This window comes from Monodelphis domestica, chromosome 7 (genome assembly GCF_027887165.1).
Source record: "Monodelphis domestica isolate mMonDom1 chromosome 7, mMonDom1.pri, whole genome shotgun sequence".
Taxonomy (NCBI): Eukaryota; Metazoa; Chordata; class Mammalia; order Didelphimorphia; family Didelphidae; genus Monodelphis; species Monodelphis domestica.
The window spans coordinates 86,187,654-86,201,672 of record NC_077233.1 but is presented as its reverse complement, the minus strand read 5'-3'; the positions used below and the strand labels follow the sequence as shown (position 1 = coordinate 86,201,672).

Genomic DNA, 14,019 nt, shown 5'->3' with positions numbered 1-14,019 from the left:
TTCCCAGCATTTCTCCTGTTCTGACTCTTTGTAGGGGTTGAGGAAATTGGGGTTATTTAGTCATGCTGAGGAGGTCAGGAATAGGGTTTACTCTCTAGAGGATAGATTACTTCTCCTTCTGACAAAATGGCACTCAAACAGGTCAGATAATCTTCTAAACCTTGCCTACTCCCCAAAGAAATTACACTGGATACCAGGATTTCTAGTTATATCTTTGCCTACAGTGGATGGAGACCCACATTTCATCATCCAGGTGCCTGAGAAAGACGATGCCATCTGTTTCAATATCAATGAGGAGCCAGGTGTGGTGTTGAGCCTCATCCAAGACCCAGACACAGGTTGGAGCTGATGTGGGCCTGGGATTAGGGGTGGGATCACATAATTTTATGGTGCTTGGGGAGGGGAAGTAGGAAAGGGGCCATAAAGTTCATTGGGTACCCCAACTTCTTTTTTTCCCCAAGGGATTATAGTCAATGGGCAGCTCATTGGTGATAAAAATCATAGCAATGGCAAGAACAAAAACACTTACTTTGGAAGGCTTGGAATTATGAACCAGAAGATGGGATTCACATTGGAGGTGACACCTCAGAATATCACTCTTCGCCCTGGTATGAAGGGATCTGTATTTTCCTGGATGGACCAAGTCACACTGAGGCAGGGAGGGTAAAGTAACCTTAGTTCACTTGAGAGAACAGGGTATAAGATTTGTATGGGCAATGGACACACTATTCTCATTCCCTCTGCCCCCAATAAAAAAAAAGCCCATTAAGGGTTCACTTTATAGATTCATATTAGGCACAAGAGGGAAAGCAATAAAAATCGAAGGATTATTCTCTGCCTTCAAAGGGTTTGCAGTCTAATTGGAGAGAGAGAGGAAGCATGTATGCATACACATATGTATTCATGGAGAAACCTAATAGCCTCAAAAACATTTTGGAGATTTGGAGATTCATTTGTCCTTCCATGACCCTAGTAGGAATCACAGGATCATAGGATGAAAGACAGAAGTGTCTTAGGGATGACCTGGTCCAAATCTTACATTTCACAGATGTAGAAACCAGGGACTAAAAAGGTTCAGTAACTTATCTAAGGTCATATTGTTATCAAGGGGGCAAATCTGGGAGTTTAATCCAGATTTTCTGACTTCAAATTTGGGCTCTTTCCATTATAGGGTGACTGTGACTATCCTTCCAACTCGAAAATTGGTTGTTTCCATGGATAATGGAGCCACAATGGTTGTTGTCTTACACCATGTGTGGAAAAAGCATCCTGTCCACCAAGATTTCCTGGGGATATATACAGTGGACAGCCACAAGATGTCACCAAGGACACATGGGTTGCTGGGTAAGATTCTAGGCTGTTCTGGTTTTGTGGTTCTTGGGAGGTGGATGGGAAAGGTTTCCCCTGGGGTAAATGTATAGCAATTCCTGGAATTCCAAGAACCATAGAATTCTGTATTTTGAGACATGACCGACACCATAACAAGTTATTATTTATTTATTAAACCCTTACCTTCCGTCTTGGAATTAATACTGTGTATTGGCTCCAAGGCAGAAGATCAGTAAGGGCTAGGCAATGGGGATTAAGTGACTTGCCCAGGGTCACACAGTTAGGAAGTGTCTGAGGCCAGATTTGAACCTAGGACCTCCCATCTCTAGGCCTGGCTCTCAATTCACTGAGCTACCCAGATGCCCCCTAACAAGTTATTAATATCAAGATACAGAGGACCATTGAAGGGCTCTCTGTCTTTTATACTCAATATTGAAATGCAACATCTTACTTACTAAACTCCTAATTCTGGGCAAAACCTGTAGCCTAGTCAGTGAGGGACAAGTAACAATTAGGGGATGTGTCAGTAGCATATGGTCCAGTGATATCCAAAGAATGACAATTAATGGTTCACATGGCTTCTCCAGTAATATGTACCATGATAATGGCTAAAGTTTTTTTTTTGCATAAATGACTTAAAAATTCTGTGACCCCAAATGTCTCCATAACTTTTTTTCATAGCCCAGGGGTTGCTTTGTTGTTTTTGCTGTTTACATGTTTCAGTAGTGTCTGACTCTTCATGACTTGATTTGGGATTCTTGGCAAAGATATTAAGTAGTTTGCAATTTCCTTTTCCAGCTTTTAAAAAATATTTTACATTTTACAGATTTTTTACATTACAGATTACATTACATTTTCCGGATGAGGAAACCAAGGCAAATAGAGTTAAGTGACTCACCCAGGGTCATACAGCTAGGAAGTGCAACGACATGTCTCTATAACTTTTCCCCATGGGCCAGGGGTCATTAGAATCCATTGAAAATAAGATATGGCTATTTCAGGAGTCTTGGTCATGATTTTATTTCAACATGGTGTACTGAACTACAAATTAATAATAAGGTATATTTTGATGCCATTTGATGTTCAAAATTCATCAAAATAAGCTAGCTTAAAAACGTTATTATAGTAAAAACACTGAGGAAAAGCAACTGCTTGACTACAGGGGTTGAGGGGACATATTTGAGGAGAGACTCTAAATTAACACTCTAATGCAAATGTCAACAACATGGAAATGGGTTTGAATCAAGAACACATGTGATACCCAGTGGAATCGCGTGTTGGCTATGGGAGAGGTGGGGGGGGGGGAATGAAAAGAGGATGATCTTTGTCTCCAATGGGTGGTGTTTGGAAATGACCAAATAAAGTATTGTTTTTTTAAAAAAAAGTTATTATAGAATAAACACAAAATACCAAGAAGTTAAATTGATAGCAAGACCTCATTTCATCAAATGAATACATTTCTTCTAGTCATTCATGTGTCAGCCAGAGTGACCCTATTTTACTCAGTCAAAACTAGGGCTTACCCTTTGCTATGGTGATTTGAAGTGTAGTAGTGAGAGCCCTCCTATGGGTCTGTTACCCTGCTGGAGTAGGTTCTTCCTGTGGAAAACCAGAGGCCCACACTAGTCTGGACTAAAATTGATGGTCCACAGAGTTAGATCAAGAAGGAAAGTTTTTTTTTTAATGATTTTTCCCTTCCTTATTTAGCAAACATTCACTGAGTCTCTATTCTGTGCCAAGGCCCTGTGCTGAATGCCTCAATCTTTCATTCTTCAGAAATCCCAAATGTTAACCGTGATCTTTGATGGAATTTGCAGGACAGTTCTTCCACTCTTTTGACTTTGAAGTTTTTGATGTCCGGCCAGGCTCTGACCCGAACAAGCCAGAAGCTACAATGTTGGTGAAAAACCATAGGCTGAAGGTCACCAGGTAAATAAACTGGCAAACGTTGCCTTTGGGCAACAATCCCTTTGCACCTTCCAGGGTCTCCAGTATTGTTGGGACAAAGTCATACAGCCTCCTTTGTGGCGATCGGACCTCTTTTCAGGAGTGTTCAGGGGCTGGGACCCAGATTTCTTCATTCCTTTAAAGGAAAAAGAGTGTGAAAGGCAGATTTACCCAACCCCAGCCCTCATCCTTCTCAGATTGGTGGGGACCAAGCTGTCACATCCCTTAACAAGAAAAGCCACCAGTCAAGGTAGCTAATCCCACATATCGTAGACTATGGAAAGCCCTAGTGATGGCAAACCTTGTAGAGAATATGACCACAGCTTTCTTGGGTTCCAAAGTCACTGAGCACAATCTGGCCTGGGGGAATCCTAGACCTTCACTCTATTTAACCAGGTTTAGACTTAAAGCTCCATCTTCCACTCTAAACCACGTTCTGTACTGCTTTGTTTCTCCTTCTTTCCTGTCTCTACCATGGGAATACAGTGAGGAAGGGCTTATTTGCAAGGGGAGAGTGAAGTCCAAAACATCTGCCGAAAACAAAGTAAAAGAAATCACACTGCTGAAAAAATTATGGGACTATGTAAATTAAATAATTAACTATTTAAATGACTGTGACTAGTAAATTACCTTGTTAGGTCTACTCTTCCTAATCAACACTAGCTCTAGCCCTTGCTAGATTTGAACCTAACCATCACAGCCTCCTGGCATTCTTCCTGTTGGACTGGAAGTCTTTCTGAACAATATATACTTACTTCCTGGTCCCCATTTCAGAATGATATCTTACTACTGGTAGGTCTCTGCTCACCTTCTAGCATGCCTTCTAGATTTAAAATTTAAATCTTCTTTCTTCTTACTGCATTGCACAGATGCCATTTTTATCTATATTGATTCTAAATCCTTTATCATCATTTTCTGGGCACATAGGGAAGGCCTTAAATTACCATTGCATCCCTGGCCAGTTAATAAAATATAATCATACTCTGCTGGTCATAGATTATTCTCTCACAACTGACCATGGAGAGATTAAGTCTAGTGCATAGATCGTGACAAAATTTTGTTTTACCCTAACTTTCACCAGAAAACCCCATCTCTGCACATGCCTTCCCTGATCCCTCACTGTCTTATAATGTGGTAGCTTTGATATGGTCTAAGAAAAAAAAAGGTATTTCAAAATCAGCCAACCACCAAGCATTTATTGGATGTCTTCTGTGTGTAGAGCTCTGGACTAGGGATTGAGAGACTTTCTAAGGATGTGGAGAAGTGACAGGTAACAGGAGAGAAGAGCTTCTCACTTTCTCCTTCAAAAATAATAATAGAAATACCAAAAAGAAGCAAAACTTCCTGAAATGCTTAAAATGATTTTTAAGTGAAAAAGCATTCAAAAAAGTCATTAAAATGATCTTTTAAAGCAATGAAAAAATACCATGAATTAAAAGAACCTCAAAACAAAATCTCCAGAAGAAAAATATACTGGAAAAAACAAAACCCAAGGCCATGCTGGCAACAGAATACCGAGAACAAGTTAGAATCTTTTAAATACAAAATAGAATTTTATAGACATTGGAGTTAATGCATAAATGAAATTGGCAAATATATAAGATTAGATGAAAATGAACCATCAGATCATAGATTTAGATCTATAATTTTATCTTTAAAATTTAGCCCTTAGTTTCTATCTAGTCCAAATCCCTCATTTTGCATAAGAGGAAATTAAGGCCAACAGAAGTTAAATGACTTATCCAAGTTCACACAGTAGCGAAAGGACAGGCCTGAACTTTGAATCAGGACTGGGAATTGAATCAAGATTCTGTGAATCTAAATCCAGTCTCTTTTCCCTTGTATCAAAGAATCTCAGGACATCATGATGAAAAAATTTAACAATTTAGAAATATTCATTGCAAATGTAAGCAAATCAATAGGCTCAAAGAAAAATATAATTATTTCATTTGAAGTCAGAATGAATGAAATAGCCAATAAGGCCGCCCTCCATGTGCTCATAAAATGATTGTAAAGGATTTAGAATCAATGAAGACAAAAATGTCATCTGTACAGTACGGTAAGAAGAAAGAACATTTAAGAACCATTGGCTTTCTCCAAAACTGTGAAGAAAAGACATCACCAGATTTCAGGAAATCATATTAAGAAAATTTCACATAAATATTTGCAAAATACAAATTTTAAGTCAAAAGAATTCATAGGATACCAACAAGAGGCAACCTGAAATTCCAAGCTTCAAGCTTATCAGGCTTCAAGCTTATAAAGACAAGGAGACAACATTATATAAATCATCATAAAAAGACCACATTTGAAAGCAGCAATTCATTTTGCAAAATATTTTCCCTAAAGTCATCAAGAAAAACAAGATGTACACATACAGAAGAAACTTGAATGTTATCTTCCAAAATATGAAATATAAGACTTCATTCTCAAATCAATTTCCGAAAAGCTAAGGATTCATTTAAGAGACAAAGGATAGACATTTTAATTCTACATGAATTTTATGAGTTTATTATGGGGATAGAACAACTTTAGATCAATTATGACATTAAAATTAAAATTAGAAATGAATCATCAAAAATTACTGGGTAATTTACAAATGTGATCACATCGGTTACAACTAATTGCTAGGTCAATATTACTATGTCAACATTTTTCCATGTTACTCTAGGGAATTTCTATAAAAAATTATAGTAGTATTTATTTTGGTTAATAATCAAGTGACAAATAGATTTGAGATGGGACATATAGGGAAAAAGGGATAAATGGATTTTAGCTAAGTTGAAATACTAAAATGATAGAGACAAAAGAGCAAGGTAATAAGGGAAAGGGGGTAGGAGGTAATACTAGAATTACAATCCTATAATAAGTCATGGGAGAATAAAGAAAAAGTAGAGTTTTTGCAAAATGTAGTTTTACAATTTATAATTGCAAATTAATGTTTGGCTTAATAGAAGACATGTGGATAGGCAGATTTGCTTTTACATTAAATCTACTGCAACATGTTCTTTTGGTTGAAGAAATATAAAGAAATCTGGTCTCACAGATATGCAGACAGAAAAGAGAAGAGCTTTTAAATAGGCAAATGACATATGATGATGATGATGATGATGAAAATAGTTTTGATCTCATGGATTTCCTGAAAGGGCCTTGGAGATCCCCAGGAGTCTGTATAGACTTGTTATTTTGATTCTTCCTATTTCATTCTGTTTAAGTTCTGAAAGTTTCTCCAAATTGTTCTGAGTTCTTTATATTTATCATTTCTGACTGTGCAGCAGTGTCCCATGACATCCATTTATCACAGTTTGTTCAGATGTTTTCCAGTCAAGAAGCATCTACTTTGTTTCCAGTTTTTTGCTATTACAAAATGTGCTACTTTGAATATTTTCATATGTATGGAACTTTGGATTTTGTCTTTTATCTCCTTGGGATTGTTATATAAAAAATTTTGATAACTTTTCTCCCATAATTCCAAAGTCAAATACACTTTAAGTTCTGACGACTTCAATGCAAAGCTGAGGGTAGGAGTGGGACAGTGAAAATGTGTTGGAAAACATGGTTCAGTAGGAGTAAATGAATGAGCTAATGGTTTATAGACTATACATAAACATTGCATATGTCTACTGAATATTTTTTACAAGAAGAGACTTGGGAGATTCTGCATGTGATGAACTCCAAGTAACAGAATAAAAAGGAAATTGATTATGTTTTAATGGGCAATAAATGACTGATTACTACTGTGGTAGTCATTTCTGAATTAGCTAGCTATGTATAATCAGATCACTAGCTTGTTGGAAGAATAATAAAAATGCACTATCAAACTAGAAGAAAGAACAAAACTGAGTTATAGATATATCAATCAATTGAAACAATTTGTTGATGCTGAAAAATGGCAAATGGATAAAAGAACAGATATCTACCTACATAGACTATTTACATTTCTTAGGGAAGTTTAACAACTGTAGACCAATTGTCACAAAGAGGAGGGCTAGAAATCTCCTTATCAAGAAAACACTTGATCTTATTCCAAGGAAGGAAATATGGAACCCAAGAACAAGACCAATTTAGAGTGTAAACTCCTTTGTATTTCTTTTTTGTCTCCCCAAAGTCTAGCACAGTGCTTTGCATGGATTAGGAGCTTAATAAATATATTATATTGAATTGTAAGACCTTGACGAGAGTGAAGATGCAAGATTATGAACAGTATCCTTTCAGAAGATGGCAAGAGGCAGTAAAAGGAAAACAAGTTTAAAGGAAGCTTGAAGGGATATCCAACTAAGAAAACAATCCTTAGGATATTTAAGAATGCATCTGGTTGGAGGATAAGAAATATAAGAAAATTAGAAAAAATATGTCAAGATTTTAAAAACAAATATCTTTTCCTCCTCAAAGACAGTGGAGATATTACATTTGAATTCTAACATAACAGTCCCATCTAGATTTAAATTGCAAGTATAGGCTAAAATTTATGAAGCTTTAGCTGATGCCAGAAAATCTGGAATCACAATGATGATTTCAGAAGAATATGAATTTAAAACAAAAAGCATAAAGAGCCATAGCTCAAAATGTTGCTTGTCCAATTGCATGTCATAGTCTGACCAATAGACATTTGTTATGTATTTGATTATTTTTGCCTGAATTGTTAGGCCATGCTCTTTTAAAGTGGCCATAGATATCATTGAAGAATATCTGGATATTTCCTGACAGCTAAGGCTCATTCTGTACCAAAGCCTGGGAACAAAGGACTGCCTCATCCCCATGTCCTATAAGTGTACTGTTCAAGCAAGTGAAAAAGAGATATTTCTGCCAGCACAAGGAATGGGAAATACAGTCTAAAGATATCTACGTGCTGGATAGTTGTAATTGGATCTTCTAGTTATCCTGCAAAGTCTCAAGATAAAGATTACAATTCTTTCATTCTACCATTGTTAGAAGGCAAGCAGCTATGCTACATAGCAAACAAGTTAGATTTTCAGAATATGTGATGATACGAATGAAATTTTGTTGCTTTCGTTTGCAGAATATTCTCACATTCATCAAAAACTGTAGTACATAGGAGACAGAGGACCCCTGAAAATGGACTTTGGAGGTAGTAATATTAAAGATGAATTATTTGGTATGAGGAAGAAAGGCATTTCACTGAGTGGCTATAGAAAATACTTGCTCTCTCAGTCTTCCCCTACCTCCTTGCCCCAAGCCGAGGAAGAATTATAGTAAATTAAAATTAGTTAGGTCCAACCTAATGTTGGTATGGCCTCTGAGTAGTCCATACTACAAGGAATAATATTCCTCATTGCTGGTGAAGCTCTTTGATCTTTGAAAAAAAATGAATAGAAGTCAGCTCAACTATGTGCAGTCGAGAATAGAACAATGAACATGACAAACTCAGTGCTAAAAGACTTTCCAAAAAGGATTCTGAAAGACTCAGCACGTTATCATTTCCCCTGAGTGTAAACATCTCCAAAAGGAGATAATTTGAAGTTCATAGGCTTTGTTTACTCACTTCCTGGGTATGCATGCAGTATAGGAGAAAGGACGCTGTATTCTTGCACTAAGAGTCCTCTGCTGCAAGATTTAGTAAGAGAACTACAGATGGATGTAATTACAAAGATTGAATTAGATAATGGAGATGAAGCAAGTGCAGATTCCCTTTGTGAAGTACTTCCAAAACCACACGTACATAACCATCATTTTTCCAGAAGAAGAATGAGAATTAATCAGGGGTTCAGTTGAAATTGAAGTAAACTCTTTTACACGCACTGGCAATGCTAAGTATTATAAGATCATCTTTAAAAGCTCAATTTTTAGTACTAGACAACTGAAATCATTACACATTAAAGTGGATTGTTCAGGAAAAAAAATCTATAAAAAATAATAGTAATTCTTCATTTTTTAACAACACAAAACCTAAAACAATCATTTCTTCTTTTTTCATCTTAAAACTAAAACTTTAAGGTAATATTTAACTTTAGGACATTATTTCATAGAACTACAAGTCATTACAATTCATCTTTGTTAGTCTCAGAATTTCCCATAATCTTCAAAATTGGTCATGATGTGATTAAATACTGGTATTCTTTTTTTTTTCAATTTCAATTTTAACTTTTACCTTCGATCTTAAAATCAATACTAAGTATTGGTTCCAAGGCAGAAGAGTGGTAAGGGCTATGCAATTGTGGTCAAATGACTTGCCCAAGGTCACACAGCTAGGAAATGTCTGAGGTCAGATTTAGACCCAGATCCTACCCAATCCTGTCCTGGATCTCTATCTACTGAGGTCCCTAGCTGCCCCCCAGATATTCTTAATGACATAAAAAGAGGCCAATCTTTCTCCTTTTGCCTCTTCCTCTCCTGAGACAATCTGCTTTTTTTTCTAATTGGATATTCAGTTGATATATTTTTAAACCTTAAGAACAGAGAATATTGCATTATTTGTTGAATTTGTGGAGGAGAGTTATTTTACTTTCTGAAAATATCATTTTCTGCTAATAGGTGGTAATATATTCACTCTGGGGACCAATTTTAGATCCTAAAGAAATCTAGAGGGGGCAGTTAGGTGACTCAGTGGATTGAGAGACAGGAGGTTCTAGGTACAAATCTGGCCTCAGACAGTTTCTGGCTGTGTGACCCTGGGCAAGTCACTTAACCCACTATTGCCTAGCCCTTACTGTTTTCTGCCTTGGAACCACTATGCAGTATTGATTCTAAGAAGGAAGGTAAGAGTTTAAAAAAAAAAAGAAATCTAGGATGGTTGCAAGTCTTTGAAATGCTTATATAGCAACCTGTGATTTCTTCTTGACTTTGTTCTTTTGTTAATGATGTTAAGGTTGTACCAGATCTATTGACTTTGAAAATGATTTTAGTAATTTTCAATAGTGCATGATTTCTATTTTGGAAATGTAAGTTTAAAACTTTCTAGTACATTAAAAAAATTCTCAAGTCAGGTGAAATGATTCCCTTCTTCAGTAGGTCAAATGCTTATAATCCTTGACTGACTTTAAAGTTAGTCATTAACTCAAAGCTAATAGTCACTAACAGAAATATTAAGAAAAAGTTGTTTTTAATGCTGATAGGATTTTTCTGTGGAAAAACCACAAATTCACATAGTACAGTAATCATTAAATTCATAATATTTAAATATGCTTAGTACTTTATATTAATTCTGCTCTAGTTAACACATAGCAAAGATGGATTTTAAGTTTGTTTCATAAAGAAAATCTGTGGCCATTAATAAGACCCAAATTGAGTTGTTAATGTAGTTGCAGCCATTTTTTCATTCCTTCCTTCCTTCCTTCCTTCCTTCCTTCCTTCCTTCCTTCCTTCCTTCCTTCCTTCCTTCCTTCCTTCCTTCCTTCCTTCCTTCCTTCCTTCCTTCCTTCCTTCCTTCCTTTCTCTTTCTTCCTTTTTTTAAAAACCTTACCTTCTGTCTTAGTAGTCTTTCTAAGACAAAGGATCAGCAAGAACTAGGTAATTGGGGTTAAATGACTTGTCCAGGATCACACAGTTAGGAAGTCTGAAGTCAGATTTGAAGATTTGAACCTACATTCTTTTGACTCCAGACCTGGCATTCTATCCACTGTGCTACATGGCTATCCCTGCAGCCATTATTTCTAGTCAAGAAGAATTACTGATTTCTAAGTTGTGAAGTAACCTATTATGATTCTATAAAATTATTGAATACTTGCTCTGACCATTATATGAACAATTAAGCAATAACTTCTGAGGATACCACATGAAAATAAACAGATATTCCTGAATGAATACAGTCTTAACATCATTGTTATTTTTATTGTTGAAAATTGAAAATACATTGTGTTTTTTAGCACAACCAACTGTTTAGGATATTATTACCACAAATATAAATATATTTAATAAATTTATATAGCAGCAAAGAATTACATTCCGTTTGTGAAAGTTCTAAGAGTATTTTTATTCTCTTAATTTTTCACTTAAAAAAGAATGTCTGTAGTAGTTGAGTCTCAATATAGTCAGCATCATGTCATCCTGAAACAGAAGCAGTGGAAAGGTATCATCTTCTAGACAAAACTCCTCTTTCATTTAACCGTTTTATGGGACACCTTCTATGACAGTGTTCACATTTAATGGACCGGCGTTGCCAATGGAGGATGAGCTGGGACCAAAATTAATAGGAGTAAGAGAGGGAATTGGGCTGTATTTGGAGAATTGGGCAGCATCTTCAGTGACTCTAATCTATTCTCTGATGCAAAACTCCATACCTTTGAATGCCAGTATTCTATAGAAGACATGGGGTTTAAAATCATGGACCACCATAATCAGAAAATAATGAAAATTGCTATCTGTGGGGAAATTCATTAGGCTTCCACATGTCACCAGTAATGGCTTGTATATGAAAGTGGCCTGAACGATGCCATTCAGGAAATATAAGATCAGAAAATGAGGTGGACCCATCATATAATTAGAGTGAGAGATGACTGATGGATAGTCCAAATTCTCCAGTGATACCTGTGGAATGTTAAAAGACCTCAAAGAAGACACAAAGGATATTGGGTGCATTCTCTAGAGAACTTCTATAAGGAAATGGAATGTACAAGAATTCCATTGGATGTGAAGGCAAAAATAAATTGTGATTTCCACTATTGGATGGTGAAGATTCCATACTAAAATAAGGAAATTGTAGTATGTTTAACTTACCATTGACTTGAAAGAATATCAGTATTACATATCTGTGTGCCTGATAGCAAATAAGAAAGAATATCAGTATTACATATCTGTGTGCCCGATAGCAAATAAGATAAGCAAAAAAAAATGAATTTAAGAAAAATTTGAACTTCAAAATTAGTTATGTTTTAAATGTTGTGCTGATGCCTCCCCCTCCTTAAAAACCCTTACTTTTTGTCTTAGGATTGATACAGGTATTGGTTCTAAGGTAGAAAAGTGGTAAGGGCCAAGCAAATGGGTTTAAGTGACTTGCCCAGGGTCGCATAGTTAGGAAGTGTCTGATGCCAGATTTGAACCCAGGACCTTTCGTCTCCAGGCCTGCCTCTCTCCCCATTGAGCAACCTACCTGCCCTAGTCTTTGTTTTTACATCACAGAATGAACCCCTCACTTGAAGAACGATCAAACAAATTGTATAAAAATAGGATTAATATTATAGCATAGGAAATAAAAAATTTAGAGTACACAGAAATATAGGAAGATGGACAATGTAATATAAAGTGAAGAAAATAGAACTTAAATCACTATATATAGTAACTACAACTGTGTAAATAATATGGAAAGAATAGAAACAAAATATGAAAAATTACATAGAAGGAAAGAAGTTCAGAAAAAGGTACAAACATGACAATTTTGTTACTAACTTGTTAACATAACTTAAAATAAATGAACCTTGACAGAAATTAAGCTTCATGTACAATCTTTTTTTATTCTTGTTTGTGCATTTTAGCATTTATCTTTTTATGATGTTTTACTAAGGGAAGTAAGAGAAGGGAAAAATAATTTCTACTCTTGAAAATCTAGTTGAGGAGAAAAGATTAGCATGTATAAAATAACTAAAGAATTACAATTATCAGTCAAAGCCATAACAGGTACAAGAAATTTTCCAAAAAATGGTATTAACTACAGTAATGGACAAAGGCACACAGAATGTGGAAACTGTCCTTTTCCAGACATGTCTGATTCTTCATGATCCCATTTGGGGTTTTCTTGACAAAGATACTAAGGGTTTGCCATTTGCTTCCCCAACTCATTTTACAGATGAGGAAACTGAAGCAAACAGGGTTAAGTGACTCATCCAGGGTCACAAGTGTCTAAGGTCCGATTTAAAGTCAAGAAGAGACTTCCTGGCATCAGCCCTGGCACTCTATCGACTACACCTAGCTGCACAGTTGCAGTGATGTAACATTAATTAAAGGAGACCCTGTGGGTTTTCATGAGACCTGAAAGAAAATAAATATTGGAAAGAAGGAGGCAGGCAGATATTCTAGGCATTTTGAGTCTCTACTCTTCCCTCCCACTAACTCAGAGACTTGAGTGGGTGAAGGCAAACCTATTGTACTGGGGATCCTCCTTTCTTGGGCATTTTATAACTCATCCATTTCTCCTTTTAGGGGCTCACAGAAAGACTATAGAAAGGACCCCTGGCTGGGCAGTGATGTCTCCTGCTGGTTTGTGCACGACAATGGTGCCGGGCTGATTGATGGCACCCACATGGACTACGTTATCCCCAGCATATTCTAACTCCAATGTTTAGGAAAATCTCATATTCTCCTTTGTGAGTCTGTAGTTCTGATCACATGAGAGCCAGCTCTGAGCATTTGTAACCCAAGGAGGAAAAGGATGGAGCTGGATGGAGCCATGGCCAGCAGTTCAGTGTATACACATGTCTACTGACCTCACTCCATTCTGTTTTCTAAATTAAATTTCTCTCTGATCTCTTTCAAATTCTGTTATGTAATTATGGTTGACATTTTGTATATCTCATTAAACAGTAGTTTTGTTCTGCTCCAGAGCTGTGTACATTTAGGGAATGGGGAGTGGTTAGTTGACATCTGAAGAACACAAGAACCCATAATGGAGCTTTAAAGGTAGATTTTCAGACGTGGCAAAGCTGGAAGGAAGGGAAGCAGGGGGCAATAAAGAGAAAGGAGGATGACCAGAAGTCCTAAAGGCAAGGTATCTGGAACCTACCCTGCTGAAACATCCTCGCCTTCTTAGAGCCCCCAAAGTTGGTTGTCTAAGGATTGGTGATTATTTTTAAA

The 14,019-nt window shown here is 36.4% G+C and overlaps 1 protein-coding gene across 2 annotated transcripts in view; it reads left to right on the top strand.

Moving 5' to 3' along the window:
- The window catches only part of LOC100619001 (inter-alpha-trypsin inhibitor heavy chain H1), a 42,963-nt gene extending 29,196 nt beyond the window's left edge, over window positions 1-13,767 (top strand). For both annotated transcript variants that reach the window (XM_056804902.1, XM_056804903.1), the window contains 5 exons: window positions 225-338; window positions 462-663; window positions 1,172-1,344; window positions 3,147-3,258; window positions 13,369-13,767. In XM_056804902.1, the coding sequence (XP_056660880.1) occupies window positions 225-338; window positions 462-663; window positions 1,172-1,344; window positions 3,147-3,258; window positions 13,369-13,498 (731 nt within the window). In that variant the 3' untranslated portion in view covers window positions 13,499-13,767. The remainder of the gene's footprint in view (window positions 1-224; window positions 339-461; window positions 664-1,171; window positions 1,345-3,146; window positions 3,259-13,368) is intronic.
- Window positions 13,768-14,019: the final 252 nt, after the last annotated feature.